Raw genomic sequence first — 20,589 nt, forward strand, 5'->3', positions numbered from 1 at the left:
GAGACCACCGCCTGTGGAAGGGAATTCCACATCCTTGCCGCTCTTACATTAAAGAACCCTCTACGTAGTTTAAGGTTAAACCTCTTTTCTTCTAATTTTAATGAGTGGCCACGAGTCTTGTTAAACTCTCTACTGCGAAAAAGTTTTACTTCTATTTCGTAGTGTTGTCCCGATACCGATACCGAGCATTTTCCCAAGTACTTGTACTCGGGCAAATGCTCCCGATGCTTCCGCCGATACCTGTACAGTCAGCAGTGATCGGCGTGTGGGGGAGTTACAAGCTTCTCCCCCCGCGGCTTTCAGCTGCTTTAGTGACATACAGCGGTGATCCGTGCTTGTAACTCCCCCACACGCGATCACCGCTGACCGTCACCGCAACCTTCATGCCCCCTCCGTTCCTCTGTCCCCCTCCGTTCCTCTGTCCCCCTCCGTTCCTCTGTCCCCCTCCACTGACCCATATTTCTCTTTCGTTCATTGACGGACACAGCTCCATTAGTCTTGACCGTAGGGTTATTACGCCATCTTCAGGAGAGGACTAGGCAGAACATGTATTACATGTGGAAAAACACTAGGACTGTACAGCTCCACCCAGGGGGCGGTTCCTCTGGCAATAACCCCTCAGTCTGCTTCCTGCAGCTCAGTTTTTTTTTTTTCTGCCTAGTGAAGGAGAAGGACCTAGGCTCCCTGTCGGGACCATCAGTCCTGGGGATTTTTTTCTGGATTTTTGCCTTTTGCGCAAGATTTTAAGATCCTGTGATCTTCTATTAACAGCCGGCTAGGTGACGGGCTGGATAATATAGACCCTTGTAGTCTCCCCAGCCTGGCCATCAAGCGTGTGCAGGCCCTAGCTATGCGCTGGGTCGGCCACGACATGCCCCTCAGGCTCCAGGGGTGGCTGGTGAGCGCAATGCTCTGGGGCACACATATGACCAGACTACGGATGTCTTTGTCACAGTGTGCCGTGGCCTGCAGCCACCCCTTACTGCTCGGGTGTGGGTCTGTGATGGGATGCCTCCAGCTCGTCCGGATAGTAAGTACAACTCTTCCTGTCTCGACAGAGCAGCTGGGCATTCCCTGGGAGGTCGATTAGGGGGTCCCTCTTCTCCCTTTCTTCTCTCCCTGTCCCTGCTTTCCCTCCTCCCCCGTGGGGGATGCTGCATAACTGGGCTGTAGTGCAGTGTGTGTGTGTACCTGAGCCGGGGTCCTCCCGGGGGCTCTGATCCTTGATTGGGGGGCTGCGCTGGCTTTCTGTGTCCCTGTGCTGTCATCTGTCTCTCTGGATGTCTGTGGGCTCTGCATGTGCTGCTGCCATTATCTGTGCATTTTCTGTGTACAGCAGTGATCGTTGGTCATTTTCTGTTAGCCTCTGTGAGAAGCATGGTCGAATGGCCATTTTCTCTGAGTTCGGTGGCCATTTTCCCTGTGTTTTTTCTTTCTGCACAGGGCGCACGGCGGCCATTTTCTTGTGGCCTCGGTGCGTTTTTTTCCCCACAGCGCTGGTTCCTGTGCCTCAGAACAGCGCGGTTTTTGTTCCTGGACACTTGTGAGCTGACACAGGATACAGCCATCAGCAACACGGCGCAGCACTCGGTCAGGGTGGTGAGTCCTGCGGTGGGGGCCCCTCAGTCTGTAGCAGTTGGAGAGTGGGATTGAGCACCTTGTCCTAAGTTCCCAAGGGTGGCAGACAGGGTGGGTCAGCATGATGTCAGAAGCAGGCGTTTCTTCCCCAGACCTCCCTGCAATTGCAACCGGCTCGTCTGCAAGTAGTGCAGTGCCTTTGGACGCTTTGTCGGCGGTCCTTGAAACGTTCGTTGCCAGGGTGGAGGTGGCGTGCGATCGCAAGGGAGGTAAGAATCAGCCCCTGCCCCCCCCCATCCTCCAGGGAGAGCTCTGATTCAGACTTGGGCCCCACAGTGACTGGCGGCCCCTGTTCTGATGTGTCAGAGGATGCTGACCAGGACCGATCGGACAGTGAGGAGGATTCCGTGTCCTCGCAGGAAAATGCGCTAGTTGGAGCACTTATCAATGCTGTGTCTGATACCCTGAAAATACAGGATGCCACAGGATCCTCTGCCGAGGTGGCAGTCCCTTCTGGGTCCCGTAAGCCAGCCCGTACACCTAAGCTGTTTCCGTATCTGACTTACTTTGATAAGTTCATATACAAGGAATGGGGAAGCCCACAACGGAGCTTTTCGGTCCCAAAAAGAATGGTGGTTTTTACCCCTTTGAGGAGAGCCTTCTTAAAAAATGGTCGGCTCCCGCGGTCGTGGACCCCCCAGTATCCAGGTTAAAGAAAGTAACCACGATCCCGGTAAAAGGGACTCCTGCATTTAAGGACCCTACCGACAGGAGGGTCGAGGCAGTGGCCCGGTCCATCTTTACGGTGGTGGGGTCAACGATACGACTGGTACTGGCCACTGCATTAGTGTCACAGACCCTTACTGAATGGGCAAAACTATTGCACCATGAATTGGAGAAGCAGCAGTCTCCTCCAGTTTGCGTGGAACTAGCAGACCAGTTGGTGCACGGCCTTAAGTATGTCGGTATGTCTGTGATGCGGCCCTGGATACACTTCCTTTGCTCTCCAGAGCATCAGTATCAGCAGTGGTGCTGTGGCGCCTGATCTGGCTGAAATGCTGGTCTGCGGACCAGGCATCTAAAAAAGCCCTGACGGATTTGCCCTTCCTTGGTGAGCGGCTATTTGGAGCCTCGCTGGATGACATTATTAAGAATGTCACAGGTGGGAAGAGCACGTTGCTCCCACAGTCCAGGAAGGGTAAGGAGCCACGCCGCAGGCAAGGCCCCCCCTTTTCCGCTCAAAAGAGGCTTTTTTTTGTCCGCCCGGGACCTCAGGTAAACGCTCCCAGTCCGACAGGCCGACTACTGAGGGACAGAAGCGTCCCTGTCCTCGCAAGCCCACGAGCAAGAGTGATACCACATTAAGGTTGGCCCCTGCCCAAGACACGGGTGGTGGGTCGCCTTCGGGAGTTTGCAGTTCGGTGGGCCTCTCGGCTGTCCAACCGATGGGTCTGCGAACGGATTTCATCGGGCTACAAGATAGAGTTCCTCCCTTGGCCACCAAACATATTTTTTCCCTCCAGCATACCCTTACTCCCGGCTCGCCGGGAGGCCCTGTTTGGGGCCATAAGGGACCTGCTCACCCGCAGGGTGATAGTGCCTGTTCCAGAAACGGAAAGGTTTCAGGGGTTTTATTTCAATCTGTTTGTAGTTGCCAAAACGGAAGGGGTACGTCCAATCCTGGACCTGAAAGCCCTCAATTGCTTTTTGAAAGTACAGAGGTTCAGAATGAATTCAGTTCGCTCGGTAGTCGCTGCACTCCATCAGGGGGACTCCCTGACGTCCGGATATCCACGACGTGTACCTGCACATATCCAAATGCCTCTGGCATCAGAGGTTTCTGCGATTTGCAGTAGGGGAAGACCACTACCAGTTTGTGGCTCTCCCCTTTGGTCTGGCTTCAGCACCCCGAGTCTTTACCAAGGTATTTGCTCCAATTTTGGTATTGTTGCGACAACGTGGGATCGCAATCGTGGGTTACCTAGACGATCTCCTTCTGAGAGCAGCTTCCGCCTCAGAATTAAGGGAGGATGTGGCGATCACCATGCACACTCTACAAGAGTTTGCCGACTCACCGTCTGGAGTACCTAGGCTTATTGCTGGACTCCGTAGAAGTGAGAGTGTTTCTCCCTTCGGACAAACTGCAGACCCTCAGGACCGCGGTAAAGCTGTTGAGGAGCCACAGGTGGTCGTCGCTGCATTTCTGCATGCAAGTTCTGGGCCTTATGGTTGCCTCCTTCGAGGCGGTTCCGTACGCCAAATTTCAACCTGAGTCTTGCAGAAGGAGATATTGTCCAAATGGGACAAATCTCCGTTATCCCTGGATCGGCAGATTCGGGTGAGCCAGTCCTTCTCTGGTGGGTGAGATCTCCAGCCCTTCGGTCCGGGAAATCGTTCCTCTTCATTGGACGGTGATCACAACGGACGCCAGCCTGACTGGCTGGGGTGGAGTATTGGGATTACAATCGACCCAGGCCTCTGGTCGAGGGAGGAATCCCAGTTACCGATCAATGTGCTTGAGCTTCGAGCGATCAGGCAATGCCTCTCCACATGGTCGATGAGACTACAAGGACGTCCGATCAGAATTCAGTCAAACAACGCCACGGCGGTGGCATATGTCAACCATCAAGGATGAACAAGAAGCTCTGCTGCAGTACGGGAGGTCGCTCACATCCTTTGGTGGGCAGAGCAACATGTACCGGCCCTGTCGGCCATATACATCCTGGGAGTAGAAAACTGGCAGGCGGACTATCTAAGTCGTCAGATGCTGGACCCAGGAGAGTGGGCTCTGCATCCAGAGGTGTTCAGGCTTCTTTGCCTGCGGTAGGGCACACCAGATGTGGACCTTCTGGCCTCTCGGCTCAATTGAAAGGTGCGGAGGTTCGTGTCGAGGACAAGAGATCTTTGGGCGGATGCGTCAGACGCGTCGGTGGCTCCATGGGAGCAGTACCGGCTGATTTACGCCTTCCCTCCGCTCAAACTGTTACCTCGTTTGCTCCGCAGAGTGGAGGCCGAGGGGATTCCAGTAATACTGATTGCCCCAGATTGGCCTTGGCGTCCTTAGTACGCCAACCTGGTACGCCTAGTGGCGGATGCTCCTTGGTGGTTGCCGATGCGGGAGGACCTCCTATCGCAAGGTCCGATACTCCATCCTGCTTTACCGTCGCTGGTTTTAACGGCATGGCTGTTGAAAGCCAGGTGCTAAGGAACCGAGGTCTGTCGGACTCGGTAATTTCCACTATGCTGAAGGCACGAAAATCTTCTTCCCGGAAGATATACCATCATACGTGGAAGGCTTATATCTCCATGTGTGAGGAGATGGGGTGGAGCCCACACACCTATTCCGTGGCCAGGATCCTGCTGTTCTTACAGCGAGGAGTGGACCAAAAGTTAGTCTTGAGCACCGTCAAGGGACAGATATCAGCCTTGGCTGTTTTTTTCCAACGACCCTTGGCGTCTCACTCATTGGTGAGCACTTTTGTGCAAGGGGTTCGGCATGTAGTCCCTCCAGTGCATCCACCCCTACCTCCGTGGGATCTGAACCTGGTGCTATCGGCGCTTCAGAAACCGCCGTTTGAAAACAGGGAAATTCCTTTGTTGACTCTTTCTCAGAAAGTGGTCTTTTTAGTGGCTATTACATCTGCCAGGAGTGTTTCTGAGCTGGAGGCCTTGTCTTGCAAGTCGCCCTCTCTGGTTATCCACAGGGATAAGGTGGTGTTGCTTCCGCAACCTTCCTTTCTGCCGAAGGTAGTTTCGGCCCTCCACCTCAATGAAGACATTGTGTTACCATCTCTGTGTCCTAAGCCGACACATCCTATGGAGGTGGCCCTCCATTCCTTGGACGTGGTCCGGGCTCTAAGGGTATATCTGTCTGCCACGGCTCCCTTCCGGAAGTCAGATTCCGTTCGTTTCGGTGGCTGGTCCGAAAAAAGGGCTGGCGGTCTCGACGACCACCATTTCCAGGTGGATCAGACAGATCGTGGTCCAGGCTTACGCCTTGAAGGGGCAGGTGCCCCCCTTTCCTGTCACGGCCCATTCCACCAGGGCAATTGGGACCTCTTGGGTTTCCGACATCAAGCGTCAGTCTCCCAGGTGTGCAAGGCAGCGACTTGGTCATCCGTTCACACTTTTACAAAGTTCTACAAAGTTGATGTAAATGTATCTTCAGATGCCTGCTTTGGACGCAAAGTTTTGCAGGCGGCTGTGTAATCTTTGCAATTTACACTCTTTCCTTTTGTTAGAGAAAGTTACATTTTGAATGTCCATGCATTCTGATGCATATGTTGACCACAAGTTCTGCTGCGGTTGGTTCCGGTGGTGACTCCTCCGTTGGGGAGCACCTCTGGTTGTGGGTGAAGTTATGTTTGCTGTTGCCACCCCTCGTTATGACACTGCTTGGGGATGTCCCTATGGTGAAGATTAATGGAGCTGTGTCCGTCAATGAACGAAAGAGAAAATAGGATTTTTGGACTCACTGTAAAATCCTTTTCTCTGAAGTTCATTGACGGACACAGCACCCAACCCTCCTATTAGTTTACGTTATACTGCTTGTTGACATACTGAGCTACAGGAAGCAGGCTAAGGGGTTATTGCCAGAGGGACTGCCCCCTGGGCGGAGCTGTACAGTTCTGTTGTTTTTCACATGTAATACATGTTCTGCCTAGTCCTCTCCTGAAGGTGGCGTAATAACCCTACGGTCAAGACTAATGGAGCGGTGTCCGTCAATGGACTTCAGATAAAAGGATTTTATGGTGAGTACAAAAATCCTATTTTTGCTTCAAAGTACTTAATTTAAAATGTAGGTTTTTTTTTCCTGCAACTTCCCTCTTAAAATGAAGGTGCGTGTTATACGCCAATAAATACGTTATTTCCCTCACTAACTGTTGACTGACATCATTTTACAAGACAAGAAGTGAGGGGAATTCTCCAAAAGCAACACTGATGGAAACAAACATGCTTATTTTTAGAGGAGTATTTGAAGGCTAGAACCCCTGTCTGATTTGTATTTAATCTTGAACTTTAATGCAGATTTTCCCTTACTTCCTGGCTTATGAAACCATTGTGAGCATAACAAAGTGAGGAAAATCTCCTACAGAGCTGACTGGTTTTAAACCTTTGCCACTCTATCTAGAAATATAACAAAAAAAGGTTTTTTTGCTTTACGTACACTTGTGATTTCTGTTCAGAACCTGAAAGTTGATTATATTTAAATGCTAAAGATGTGCGTTGAATTATCTTGTTTGCTTATGTACCTTCAAACCTCCTGACATATTTGTTATTACTGTTTAGAAAGACTTTCAGGTAGAACTTCTCGTTGAAAGTCCATTGAGGTGCCTGGTGCTTGTTGGGCAAGTGGCTGCTGAAATGTGGAGGAGAAATGGCCTCACCATTATTAGCCAGGTATAAATTAATCAAAGACCTTCTTGTTCCTATAAAGTTGCCATGTCCTGTGTGATTTTATCTGTAAAGTTGAGTTGTATCTGCAGAATACTTGTTTGATGTCTTTTTCTGCTTCTATCTTACAAGGGGTATCTGAAAAGTTCTAGGCACAACCAAAAAGGGAATGACCTAGAACTATGGAGGCAAAAGAAAAATTTTGGCATGAAATAGCCCAGGGTCAGACTTTAGAGGCACAATGGACAGTAGTAGGTATAACATTTTTTATAAATAAAATAATATGTGGTACAGAAGAGCAAAAGAGGAGAAAGGGTTAAACGCATATGATACTCTATACACAATACATGACAAAGATGAACATGCATAGTATACATAGTAGTGAGCCCCTGTGCGTCAATGTGTTTTGCTATCTAGCTTCATCTGGACACACTCAGGGATTGTTGGAGAAAGCAGGTCTCACTATCTAAAATAAAACACATGAATAAGATTTTGTATAATAGCAACATGTATTAAAAATGGATCATCATCATATCTGAGCGACACATATGGCACACACATAAAAGTACCTTGCAAGGGAGTCCATGGAAGATAATCTCACCCATTAAGCTTCAAGTATCATCATATAAAGTATCACAGGTACTTGGGTATTCATAACAAAGAGCCAGCTAGAACAATTCATATAATGACATAAGTCACTAAGAAGATAAAAGCATCCCGAATATTGAAACAGAAAATACTGTAATGAAATAGAGAGATACTCACTAGCTCAGAGTGCCAAGTACTACTTGGCACTCTGAGCTAGTGAGTATCTCTCTCTTATTCATGTGTTTTATCTTAGATAGTGAGACCTGTTTTCTCCAACAATCCCTTAATGTGTCCTGATAAAGCTAGCCAGTGAAATGCGTTGACGCACAGGGGCTCACTAATGTATACTTTGCATGTTCATCTTTGTCATGTATTGTGTATAGAATGTATCATATGCTTTTAATCCTTTATCCTCTTTTGCTCTTCTGTACCACGTATTGTTATAAATAAAATATTTTTTATACCTACCACTGTCCATTGTGCCTCTAAAGTCTGACCCTGAGCTATTTCATGCCCAATATTTTCTTTTGTGGTATCAATTCCTTACACAAATGTGGACATAGGAGTGCTTCCTTCATATTTTCTAGAACTGTGAAACTTGCATGCTATTCCACTTATTTACCCTGAAGTTCACCACACTTGGCACGTTGTTTCCCAAGTTTTTTTTAACCCTTCTAAAAAATAAAAAAAATTCTAATATCTGGTCACTGAAATAGTGCCCAGCTTCTGTGGTTACCTCTGCATCGTTTGAAAAATGTCCTCCCTTTCAAATTCTTTTAAAGGTTTTGAAACCAGAAATGATCTGATTAGCAGATTGGAAAGTCTATGCAATAAAACCATGGCTATGACTTTTTCCTGTTAACTTTTTTGGGTTTTGAATTTCTTTGGCAGCACTTGGGTTCCCTATTACCAATGTAAAGACAGTTGTTTGGTCTTCAGATCATAGTGAGGTAACCATGTTTCATTATTTGTGATGAAATTCCAAGAGATTATCACTAGATTGCTGAAAAATCAACTTGAAAGTGTCCACTCAGTTTTGTTTCAATTCAGCATTGAAACATCTTGGCAGCCACTTTGCTAGTGTTCAAAGGTGTTGAACCTTCTCCTATTGTGGAAAAATCATTGTTTATTTATAGTTTTATCATTACGTTGTTTTATCTTCAGTCTGTCTTTTAATCTCCTTTTATTGCCTTCTAATACCACAAATAAAAATGATGTATGCAGATTGGTCAACATCAGTAAAACTGAGCTGTACCTGATGTCCTTTAATGTTGCTTTGGGCACCGTACCGTGCATGGGTGCTCACCTTGTCACTTCTTGCGACACGTTGTAGTCAGCCCCAGGATGCTGTACAGGTCAATAGCTGTGGAACTCAGAACTTGGAGACCCGTTCTGGGGTATGCATACCTTGATGGGCGAAGCCTGGACTTTATATACAGTCAGGGCATCGTGGACAAGTAAGACTGAGTCACCCTGTATCTCTGAGCAATTTTTTGAAAACTGGGCTATGTTTGGAATATATTGACTTTACTGTGTAAACTTTTCATTTTGGCGCTAAAAGTTCAACCACTTAGAGCTCAGTCTCAGGTGGTTGCACACCTTAATGCTACTTCGCCATGAGGATTTGTTACAAGAAGTTCTATACCTGGATTGCTGCATACTCCTGGACAAGCTAACCTTATATTCTGCACCATACTCCATGAGTATCCCACAAAGGGTATACCTGCACCCTTCCCTATGGCAGAATCTAGGGGAAAGGGAGCCATAGATAAACCTCAGCAAAATTTTGCTCTGCTGAAGGTGCGCACAACATTCAACCTCAGTGACCATGCTTTCCTTGCATTGGATCAAGAGCTGATATTTTAACAATGGTCTCTGAATCAATTTCTAGCTCTCTCAGGCATGCAACAAGCAGCCTGCCTGACAAAAGCAGAATTTTCTGCATCTATGTCACAATTCCTCAGACAACTAACAACCAGGGATACCAGGGATATTTTGTCCAGGGATACAAAATGCCACACCCCTTCCCCAGCTTTTTCGTCTCTACCCGAGTTGGAGCCCGATATGCTTGCTCTAGATGAAGTAGACACAGAACTGTATTAGGAGGATATAGAAGCAGTATTATTGGACTGTAGAAAACATATTTCTGCCCCACACTTTTATGCTGAAGAGGGAGTTTCACACTACATGCTTGCAAATTGGATAAGCTCACTGCTGTGTGCAAATGCCTCGGCATTGTAGTTCTTGATTCTACTGTCTCCCCATGTCCCTTTTGGGTACAAAAAGACCTGCAAAAACAGTTAGACATTCCCCATTCATTAGCAAATAGAAAGGACAATAGATTTAAAATAAATAATTATAATTGAAATAATTTGTCAAATCTAAATATGCACCGTCCTAAATCACTTCTGTATTAAAATGCCATTAAACCCACAACAATAGTGACAAAACAGAGTGTACAGATATACAAAGCTTGCACGCGTGTGTGTAAAATAGATATATATCTATATATCTATCCCTAATACATCCCTCCACAAATAACCAAGCTTTTATTAATAAAATCTATGATAATTACACACCAAATGCTAGATGTTAATTGTGCATAAAAACACTTTATGAAACTCAGTCCATACAATCTTCCCTTATAGGAAAGTATCAATCCCTGTCTTCCACACACAATCAAAAAAAATGTTCTCTATTTTTCTCTTTTTTGCTTTTTCTTTTCTCTTTCGCTGCCCTTTTTTGTAAGGAGCATTTCCTCATCCTTCACAATGGCAAGGTAGTTCTTCGCTCAAGACTATCTATTCTTAAGGAGGTATCAGTATTCCACCTTAATTAAAAATAGTCCTACCATCTTTATGCTCTGCTCTAATGCACCTAAACTAATTTCTCTTCATTGGCTGGATGTAGTCAGAGCCATTAGAGTCCACACCAAAGCAACAGCTTTGATCAGGAACATGGGACTCCCTATTTGTCCTGTCCTGTCCTCAGGACCTCGCAATGGACACCCTGCTTCCAAGTCCACCACTGCTTGATGTATAAGAAATCTGAGCGCTATAGCTTAAACTCTCAAGGACTGTGCTTTTAGATGCCCACTCCACCAGATCGGTAGGAGTTTCCTGGGCTTTCTGGTATCAGACCTCTGTAGACCAGTTTTGTAAGTCCTCCACCGGGTTCTCTGTTCAAACTTTTTCAAAGTTCTTCCAGGCGGATGTCCAATTTTCTGCAGATGCTGCTATCAGCCACAAAATTCTTGAAGTAGCACTCTGACATTGGGTCTTGACCTTTGTTGTTGTTGGGCCTGTTGCCCTTCTAATTCTTTACTTGAGAGCACCCAGGGTCTATAAATACTTTGTGTCCTGTACTGTATGATTAAAATAAGAGGAATTTTGACTTGTTTGTAATTTCCAAATCTTGAAGTTCAGTACAGGACAAAGGCCATCCTTCCTTCCAATCCTTGGTTACTCTACATTGCTTTCTACTGAACTGTCGACTCGGTATAGAGTGGTAGGGGAGGAACACAGGGGGTAGGTCCTTGAAAGCTTTAGTGGTGTCCAGCCACCTGAAAGTACAAGCCTGTAACCCAGTGTCTATGAACACATTGTGTTCTGTACTGTACTCCACGATATGGCATTTACAGGTCAAAATTCCTGTTGTGTACAGTTGTACCCATTAAGCCTGGTACACACTAATATTTTTTTTTATTTTCCATTCAACCCAGTAGGTTGAATTAAAAATAAATGAATTGACTGCTCTGGTCGGAGCCGCTGTACTAACTATCTGACATTAGTACAGCGATCTCCCCCACTGAGTAGTTGTGTTCTGACAGGGAGACGCCCCCCCCTCCCCGCCACAACACTTCGGTCAGCGCTCACAGCCATTGCTGATCGGGAGCTAGTCGGCTGCTGGTTTTCCAGAATGCTCGTCCGACAGAAGCCAGCAGGCTTCTGTCAGACTGGCTGACATACACACGGGCCAAATGTCGGATAGTTTTTATTGAATAGACCAATGTCTCCCGAAATTCAGCCCGTGTGTACTAGGCATTAGATGCACTTTAAATAACTTATGTGTTTTTAATATATTATAATGTCTATTCTCTGTTTTAAAACTTTTTTTTTTTAATTGTAGGTTTACTACTACCAAGATGTCAAATGCAGGGAGGAGATGTATGATAAAGACATCGTAATGTTGCAGGTACAAGAACTTGTCTTGGATGCAAGAACTATTAAACCTGTCTGTATGATGGGAAATTTGTGTTAAATCCATATCAAAAGATTAAAATTGGTATTAGTTAAAGCATGACATAATTTTACCACTGCACTGCGTTTGTGATGCCTTATCTTGCATATGCTAATCATTTTTGATCAAAATTTTAAAAAAGGCAGCAGATAGATATATTAAAAAGTAGTCTGGAGAAACTCCTCAATAAGGAGAGGTTAAATTAACATATGCACCCTTAAGATAAAGCTGTTAAAGGATGTGAAAATACAGTCAGGTCCATAAATATTGGGACATCGACACAATTCTAATCGTTTTGGCTCTATACACCACCACAATGGATTTGAAATGAAACAAACAAGATGTGCTTTAACCGCAGACTTTCAAATTTAATTTGAGGGTACTTACATCCAAATCAGGTGAATGGTGTAGGAATTACAACAGTTTGTACATGTGCCTCCCACTTTTTAAGGGACCAAAAGTAATGGGACAGATTAACAATCATCCATTAAACTTTCACTTTTTTGCACTTGGTTGCAAATCCTTTGCAGTCAATTACAGCCTGAAGTCTGGAAAGCTTAGACATCACCAGATGCTGGGTTTCATCCCTGGTGATGCTCTGCCAGGCCTCTACTGCAACTGTCTTCAGTTCCTGCTTGTTCTTGGGGCATTTTCCCTTCAGTTTTGTCTTCAGCAAGTGAAATGCATGCTCAATCGGATTCAGGTCAGGTGACTGACTTGGTCATTGCATAACATTCCACTTCTTTCCCTTAAAAAACTCTTTGGTTGCTTTCGCAGTATGCTTTGGGTCATTGTCCATCTGCACTGTGAAGCGCCGTCCAATGAGTTCTGAAGCATTTTGCTGAATATGAGCAGATAATATTGCCCGAAACACTTCCGAATTCATCCTGCTGCTTTTGTCAGCAGTCGCATCATCAATGAATACAAGAGAACCAGTTCCATTGGCAGCCATACATGCCCACGCCATGATACTACCACCACCATGCTTCACTGATGAGGTGGTATGCTTTGGATCATGAGCAGTTCTTTTCCTCCTCCATACTCTTCTCTTCTCATCACTCTGGTACAAGTTGATCTTGGTCTCATCTGTCCATAGGATGATGTTCCAGAACTGTGAAGGCTTTTTAGATGTTGTTTGGCAAACTCTAATCTGGCCTTCCTGTTTTTGAGGCTCACCAATGGATTACATCTTGTGGTGAACCCTCTGTATTCACTCTGGTGAAGTCTTCTCTTGATTGTTGACTTTGACACACATACACCTACCTCCTGGAGAGTGTTCTTGATCTGGCCAACTGTTGTGAAGGGTGTTTTCTTCACCAGGGAAAGAATTCTTCAGTCATCCATTACAGTTGTTTTCCGTGGTCTTCCGGGTCTTTTGGTGTTGCTGAGCTCACCAGTGCGTTCTTTCTTTTTAAGGATGTTCCAAACAGTTGATTTGGCCACACCTAATGTTTTTGCTATCTCTCTGATGGGTTTGTTTTGTTTTTTCAGCCTAATGATGGCTTGCTTCACTGATAGTGACAGCTTTTTGGATCTCATATTGAGAGCTGACAGCAACAGATTCCAAAAACAAATAGCACACTTGAAATGAACTCTGGACCTTTTATCTGCTCCTTGTAAATAGGATAATGAGGGAATAACACACACCTGGCCATGGAACAGCTGAGCAGCCAATTGTCCCATTACTTTTTGTTCCTTAAAAAGTGGGAGGCACATGTACAAACTGTTGTAATTCCTACACCGTTCATCTGATTTGGATGCAAATACCCTCAAATTAAAGCTGAAAGTCTGCAGTTAAAGCACATCTTGTTCATTTCATTTCAAATTCATTGTGGTGGTGTATAGAGCCAAAAAGATTAGAATTGTGTCGATGTCCCAATATTTATGGACCTGACTGTATGTAATGGCTTTATAAGGTGTATGTTTGTTTTTCCTTTAAAATCAACTATGGGCTAAGGGTCCTGAGGATGCACAGTTTTGTTTAACTGATTTTGCTTTGGCTTAAAGTGGATGTACAGTGAGGGGGAAAATAGTATTTGATCCCCTGCTGCTTTTGTACATTTGCCCACTGACAAAGAAATGATCAGTCTTTAATGTTAATGGTAGGTTTATTGAAAAATGCATTTAAAAAAAGTTACAAATCGATTTGCATTTTAATGAGTGAAATAAGTATTTGACCCCTTCGCAAAACATGATTTAGTACTTGGTGGCAAAACCCTTGTTGGTAATCGGAGGTCAAGGGTGAGTTGAGTTTATGCCAAAGAGCTCAATTTTGATCTCTCAGAGGATGCCTAGTGACCCATCACTGTGGTTAGTGCCTGCCAGGGCACAAGCATTTTTGAACAATTTGCAATTATAGTATATTGAAGCCAAGTCCTGATCCCATCAGGCCTTCATCAGTATTGTACCACATGTTAGGTTGTCCTGCCTGATACCAGCTCCGCATGTTGGGCAAGCAATAGGTACCTGACCCAGAGCAGGACTCTTAAACTGGACATACAGGAATCGACATGGATCCCTGCTGAACCGGCTCAGAATTTGATCCATTAATGGGTGGGCTGATTGTATCCAAGTCAATCCATCGATTGACTGGGATACAACCAGCCTGTTGGATGTTTTACATTCGATTACTGCCAGCCGGGAAGGCTCCCTGCGCTCAATTTCCCCCAATGACTGTGTTGAAGGGGGAATTTAGCTATTTTTATTTTTATAGAAAATGAAATTGTCTATGGCCTGCTTTAGTATCCTTGTGTTGGCTATGCTGAAATAACATTCCTATTGACATATTTGAAGTGCAGTTCATTTTGTAGAATTTTTTTTCAGCTGGAGTCGAACAGTCATTTTTCCTATGTTAAGTTAAAACTTTTAAGCCTGTGTTACTTTTAGTGCATGTAGATCATAAAGCAAAGTGACTCTATATAAAATGTTAACACATAAGATCATCATGCTTTTGATGAAGATTATGTTAATGTGAAAACTGTTTATAAAGATTATATTTTACGTGGCAGAGTTTCACTGAAATTGAAGATCCTTATTCGTTATTCTGCTCTCTGTAGGTTGGTGCTTCATACATGGATCCAAACAATTTCTTGCTAATGTTACTTGAAAAATACGAGCTTGTGGAAGCCCTCTCAAACATCTTAATGCCCACCAAAGACATGGTATGATCCTTGAATTTTTACAACGGTTCTGCTCACTTGAGGTTGACCTATTAGGGTAGTTCTGAACAACTCTAAATTTATTTTATTACTGTGCTGCGATAAATCATTACCTGAATTGTAGTTAGCCTGCACTGATCAGTGAATACCACCACAAACTGAATTTTGAACATTAAGTGCTGTACTATAGTGATTATACACACACCAAACATATAAATGATAAAACCACTGTCTGTTTTCAGTGTATATAAATATCTATGTCCAATAATTGTGTCCTCACAGAAATCTGTGTAGCATCCAGTGGTCCAATATACTCAGCCATGATTCAGTTACCGCTTTTCCCCGAAAATAAGACCTACCTTGATTAATAATACCTACTGTGATTTTCGGGGAGGGCTGACATATTAGCCCTACCCCGAGAACCTAGCGGAAGAGCCCGACATGGTGAGGAATGCCTCCCTTACTCCTTTGACTCGGGGCCTCTGATAGGGCAGACAGGGAGTGCAGAGTGGCACAAGTGCCTATTGGTCTTGCTAGCAGCAGGGCCGGATGGACTCTCAGGAACAAGCAAGGGAAGACAGTCAGTAGATCACAGCGAAACAGGAGTGCTGGGTGGACACCAGTGAGCAAGAGACAGGAGCAGGCTGAGATCGTCGGTGGACCACAGCAGAGCAGGAGTGCTGGATGGACACCGGTGGAATATCGGCAGAAGCTCATAGCAGGCAGTCCAGCAGCAATGAAGACAGAAGCAGAGTCAGACGAACCCGGTCATACACAGGCAGACGAATCGGGTACAGATGCATATACAGGAGAAATGTCATGATACATGCAGTCGATAACAGTTCAGTGGAGCAGCAGCAAGGGAAACGGGCAGAAGCTTGGTCAGAGGCAAGGCAGGATCAATGCAGGCAATGTTTAGGAGTAGTCCAGACAAGCTGGGTCGATAACAGTAGTAGATAAAACAGCACTGAAGCATAGCACAGGATCAGTTTAAATACCCCACTTGGTGCCGATACGAGCAACAGATGTGCGCACGAATGTGCGTTGCATGTGCGCAATTCCTATTAGCATGAACAGGAACATGAATTGGCCTGTGCCTATACAGCGGACTCCGTCTGCTGGAACGTCTTTCCTGACGGACCATTTTTGTTGATTAACCCTTTGGGAATGAGCATTATTAGGAGAGAATCAGCGGAGAGATCCTCTGCTGAGCAGGCGGATCTGCTTGACAGATTCTGCTCCGTCTGAAAGGGCCTTTGGTTAAATATTGACTAAAACTTCACCCTGGATCTAGTACATTTATACTTTTAAAAGCATAAAAAAAAAAAAAAAAAAAAAAAAAAAAAAAGTTCCTGTGTGTAGTTCGCAATAATTACCAGTACATCTATAGTTTTAAATCGTCTAATTTTTTTTTTTTTATATTTTGTATTGTATACCTTAGGACTTGTCAAGACAATGGAACATACTTATTGAGGAGATGCTGCATGTTCTGATCTGTATAATTGGTTGGTATCTATTTAAAGTACAAATGTCTTTTCATATGAGGTTTTTAAAATGTTAGTGTATCTAAAATTAAATGCAAAAATATAATATATTACAGCTTCAGCCCCTAGGTGTCGTGGTTGCCTTAGTGACAACACTTATTCGTTGTATTGTATCTATGTAGCATTCGCATTGTCACTTAGTCTGCTCTCCTGATTTAGACTGAAACACTCCCCCTCTCCATTGCATAGGGATGTTAAGTTATGTGGACTGTATTCAGTGTGAAGAGTCATATATCAGGGGCAGAAAAGGTGAGGGGGTCACATGAACTTCCCTGTAGTACCTTTACATTTTAGTTGGATACTAAGTGGTGTGTCTAAAAACAAGCTCTTGTTAGATTTAGGGCTTATGCATACTGCTGCTCAAAATCTCTGTTTAACTTTTGACTTTTTTTTTTCTCTGCCCCTCCATGTTGGCCTATGTGTCAGTGCACACATAGGCATTTACAGACCTTTAGAAACTGGAGTGTTTAGAGGCAGCATACTCTAAAGTCTCACTGTTTTATGAATCCATCCTATACTGTGTAGGTGTTAGTGTAAACCGATGCCTCTAAATACCTTCACTCCGATCTTTTATTGCCGGACAGCACGCAGCCAATCACGTGACCTCTTTGGCTGACATCAGGACATTTCGGGCCCTCCCGCTTGTACCCCTTACATTGGAGCAGGAGAGTGCCAGTAGGTCATGTGACTGCCCATAAAAGGTCGGAGATGAGGTATTTAGAGGCATCGGTTTACACTAACACTTACACAGTGTTGGATGGATTCCTAAAACAGAGGGGCTGGCAGTGTTTTTTTTTTTTGCTTTAGAGTATGCTGGCAGGGTGTGCCGGACTGACATCATTTGTGCAATCGTGTTGCATCGATTTTGAGATTATTTACAACACCCCTATTGCGCATTCTGAAGAGGAGCCTTTTTGCTGAAAAAAGGCACAAATGCGCAGTAACAGGAACATACTCTTTTGCTTGTTAATAGTTTCTAATGGCCAGAATAAATATTCTGGCCAATAGAATGCATGAAGGCCAAATGCGCATGCAAAGGCTTGTACCACATTTTTCCAGCTGCTTTTCTCCTAGGTGACCTTTGGAGTACAGTGTGCATGGAGTTTAAGGGTTAAAACATCAGTCCTTTTGTCCCGGTGACTGTGTGCTTCTGTATCATTCTTATCTATATAAAATATTTAGTCCTCGGCTCTATGGTACATAACCATTTGTTATGAATATATTTTTGATTTCTATGGGACAAAAATGTTCATATTTTGTAAGAGTGCTTGGGACCTCATATTTACTGCCATCTGTACTATGAAATTAGATTCAGAAGGTGTTTAGATGACCATTGAAAGCCTATAACATTGTTTAGAAACAAGAGTTATTTTCCAACAGTTCCTAATAGGTGTATATGTCATAAATGTTTTAAACTGGATTCAGACGTGGCAACAACATTAAAACATATGAAGGATGGATGAATAGTATTGAATTTGAAGTCTTTCTCTTTGTTTCCACTTTCAGGTGAGCGTTATGTGCCAGGAATCAGTGATATCACCAAAGAAGAATGCATGATGAGAGAGATAATCCACCTGCTCTGCATTGAACCCATGGCTCACAGTGTCATTGCCAAGGCATTGCCAGATACTGTAAGCTTAGATGCCAGTTGCTTGACCAGTAGTGTTCATTCACACATAGTAACACAATTTTCTCATTATGGTCTTTGCATATCATGCCAACCTATGTCAGGTTTTTACTGTTTTTTTTGGCTCTGGGAAGATTGTCACCAAGACAGAAAGTGAAAAAGTCTCCAATGATTATGTAGACTATAGAAAAAGCACCTATCTAAAGCCAACCATAGACCGTTCGAATCTTGGCCGGTTCAGCAGGAACCGGGCCAAGATTCAAACCATGTATTGGGCAGGCTGAATTTACCCAAGTTGATAAATTGATCAACTTGGGTACAACCAACCTGCTGGATTTTACATGCAATTATCGTTAATGGTTGTCATAGCCGCTAACAATAATTACTGTGTTCACCTGGCAGGGGGTTGATGGAGGGAATCAAGCAAGTTTCTCTGTGTATGGCTGGCCTTAATCGTACAGTTCAGGACACAAGCTTGATATTCAAAGACATTATAGGCTGGTACATTAAGGTAATTTGGACTCCGGAAAAGCTTTTGAGGACATGCTCCCTGGGTGTCCCCTTATTACCCTACCCTGCTCCGTGTGTCCTCAGTCTTTTGCATGTGTCCTAAGGTGGTGGACCTCTTCTTCCTTTAGGAAGAAATTACTCTTGGCATAACTAGTGGAAGCCATACCCAGACCCCACGCTTTGGGGATGGCCTTTTAATTTTGCTTTGGGCACTGGATCCTGCTTGGGTGCTCACCTTTACATTTGGCACAATGAGTGTAGTTAGACGCAGGATGCTTTAGAGGTCCAGGGCAGTGGTTCATCACTAAAGAACCCAGACCCTAAAGACCACTTTGGGAGTACGCCTAGTGTAAGAAAGTCAGGCCTCCATATAAGGAGCAGGGACAAGAACAGGTAGAACAGGGTCACCCTGTTCATTGGACTATTACTGTAGCCCCATAGCAAGCACAAGACAGATCTGTGTTACTTTCTTTACAGTAGTTGTGTATTCTGAATAGTATTAATTATTAATACTTTTTAAATTGGAACTAAACTTGACTAATAAACTGTGAGCAGGCAGCTCTTTTATGCAGAAGAGACATGTTATACCTCTTCTGCAATAGCAAACACCTGCCTATTCACCGTCTTCTGTTGACTGCACACTGGGCTGCATATGTGCATTCCCGGTGTTTTGCCAAGAAAGTTCCCCTCGGCGGATAAGGACCCCCTCTACTGCGCAGGCGCAGCGCTTGCGCAGTAGGAACTACAAGGGAGCCGCCGACAAGAGCCGAAGCTGAACACCTGAGTCAGCTGTACACGGTGCCTGCGTGCCAAGACTATTTTAATAAAAAAGAGTTTGTAACAGGCCCCTCGCGGGCTCGCCACGCTTTGGGCAGGGCCTCGCTGCGCTCGGCATATTATTATTCTAACTCTATGTCCAATTGGATGGTGGGGCTTTAACGTGGACATAGGGTATAATGTAGTGCGCATGCGCCGTGTACAGCTGACTCCGGTGTTAGGGTACTATGGCACTTCCACCTGCCATTTTGCCATAAGGACTCTGCTACAGGTTTGGTTTGCTGCCTACTCCCTCATAGACATACTTTACCTATTTCCGCACCCTACTTCATGATTACACCCCCAAGCCCCCCCCCCACTAACACTGCTCTCTGCATAAAATTCTAGCTCTATTTCAGGTATGCAACAAGCAGCCCACCTGCCTAAGGCAGACCATTCTGCAATTATGTCATAATTTCAGAGACAAATAATGACTTTAATACAGCCAAACAGCCATCACTGCCCATGGCTCAAAAGTACCAGGCTCCTTCTCTATGCCCACTGTCTTTACCAGTCAGATCCAGATATGATTATTCTAGAAGATGCAGACATTGAGGCGAATGAAAAGACCCGGAGACAGTGATAGAGGAGGTTGTAAAAGATTTATCACACCCCCAAGCTCCATGCACATTTTGGGTGCAAAGACACCTTACAAGTCTTAAGAGACATTTCCCATTTATGAACAAATAGAAATGGCAATTTATGGTTGATGATGATGGTTGGGTCAATCTGGAGAAGATTTTCACCCCCCTGAGAAGCCATTGCTGAGCTCTCTACAGTGAAAAAAAGAGTTCAGAAAAAGTAGACTGTTCAGGTAGTAGATCCTGTCATCTCAGTCTTATACAAACATAATGTACCCATTCTAGATGTTCCTTTATTTAAAGATTCTGCTGTCAGTTTTTTTTAGCTGTTTTTTTAAGCCTAACTCCAGGTTTACTTTCCCTTTTTTAAATACAGTAGTTTTTGGGCCAAGGTAGAACTAACTTCTGTATGTGACATGCTGTTTCAATAAAGTTTCTTTTTTTTTTTATGCAAGAAAATATTGTACTCGCTTATAACAAAACATTTATGTTATATTACCATGCACAGAAGAAACAGTACTTTTGTAAAGTACAATTCTAAATACTTTTTTCTG

The 20,589-nt window shown here is 44.4% G+C and overlaps 1 protein-coding gene across 1 annotated transcript in view; it reads left to right on the forward strand.

Moving 5' to 3' along the window:
- The window catches only part of UBR1 (ubiquitin protein ligase E3 component n-recognin 1), a gene marked incomplete in the record, with an annotated part of 288,714 nt that overhangs the window by 110,784 nt on the left and 157,341 nt on the right, over positions 1-20,589 (forward strand). The window contains 5 exon segments of the mRNA XM_073609777.1: positions 6,868-6,978; positions 11,689-11,754; positions 14,856-14,960; positions 16,399-16,462; positions 18,008-18,132. Of these exon segments, the coding sequence (XP_073465878.1) occupies positions 6,868-6,978; positions 11,689-11,754; positions 14,856-14,960; positions 16,399-16,462; positions 18,008-18,132 (471 nt within the window).

This window comes from Aquarana catesbeiana, linkage group LG13, assembly GCF_042186555.1.
Source record: "Aquarana catesbeiana isolate 2022-GZ linkage group LG13, ASM4218655v1, whole genome shotgun sequence".
Classification (NCBI taxonomy): domain Eukaryota; kingdom Metazoa; phylum Chordata; class Amphibia; order Anura; family Ranidae; genus Aquarana; species Aquarana catesbeiana.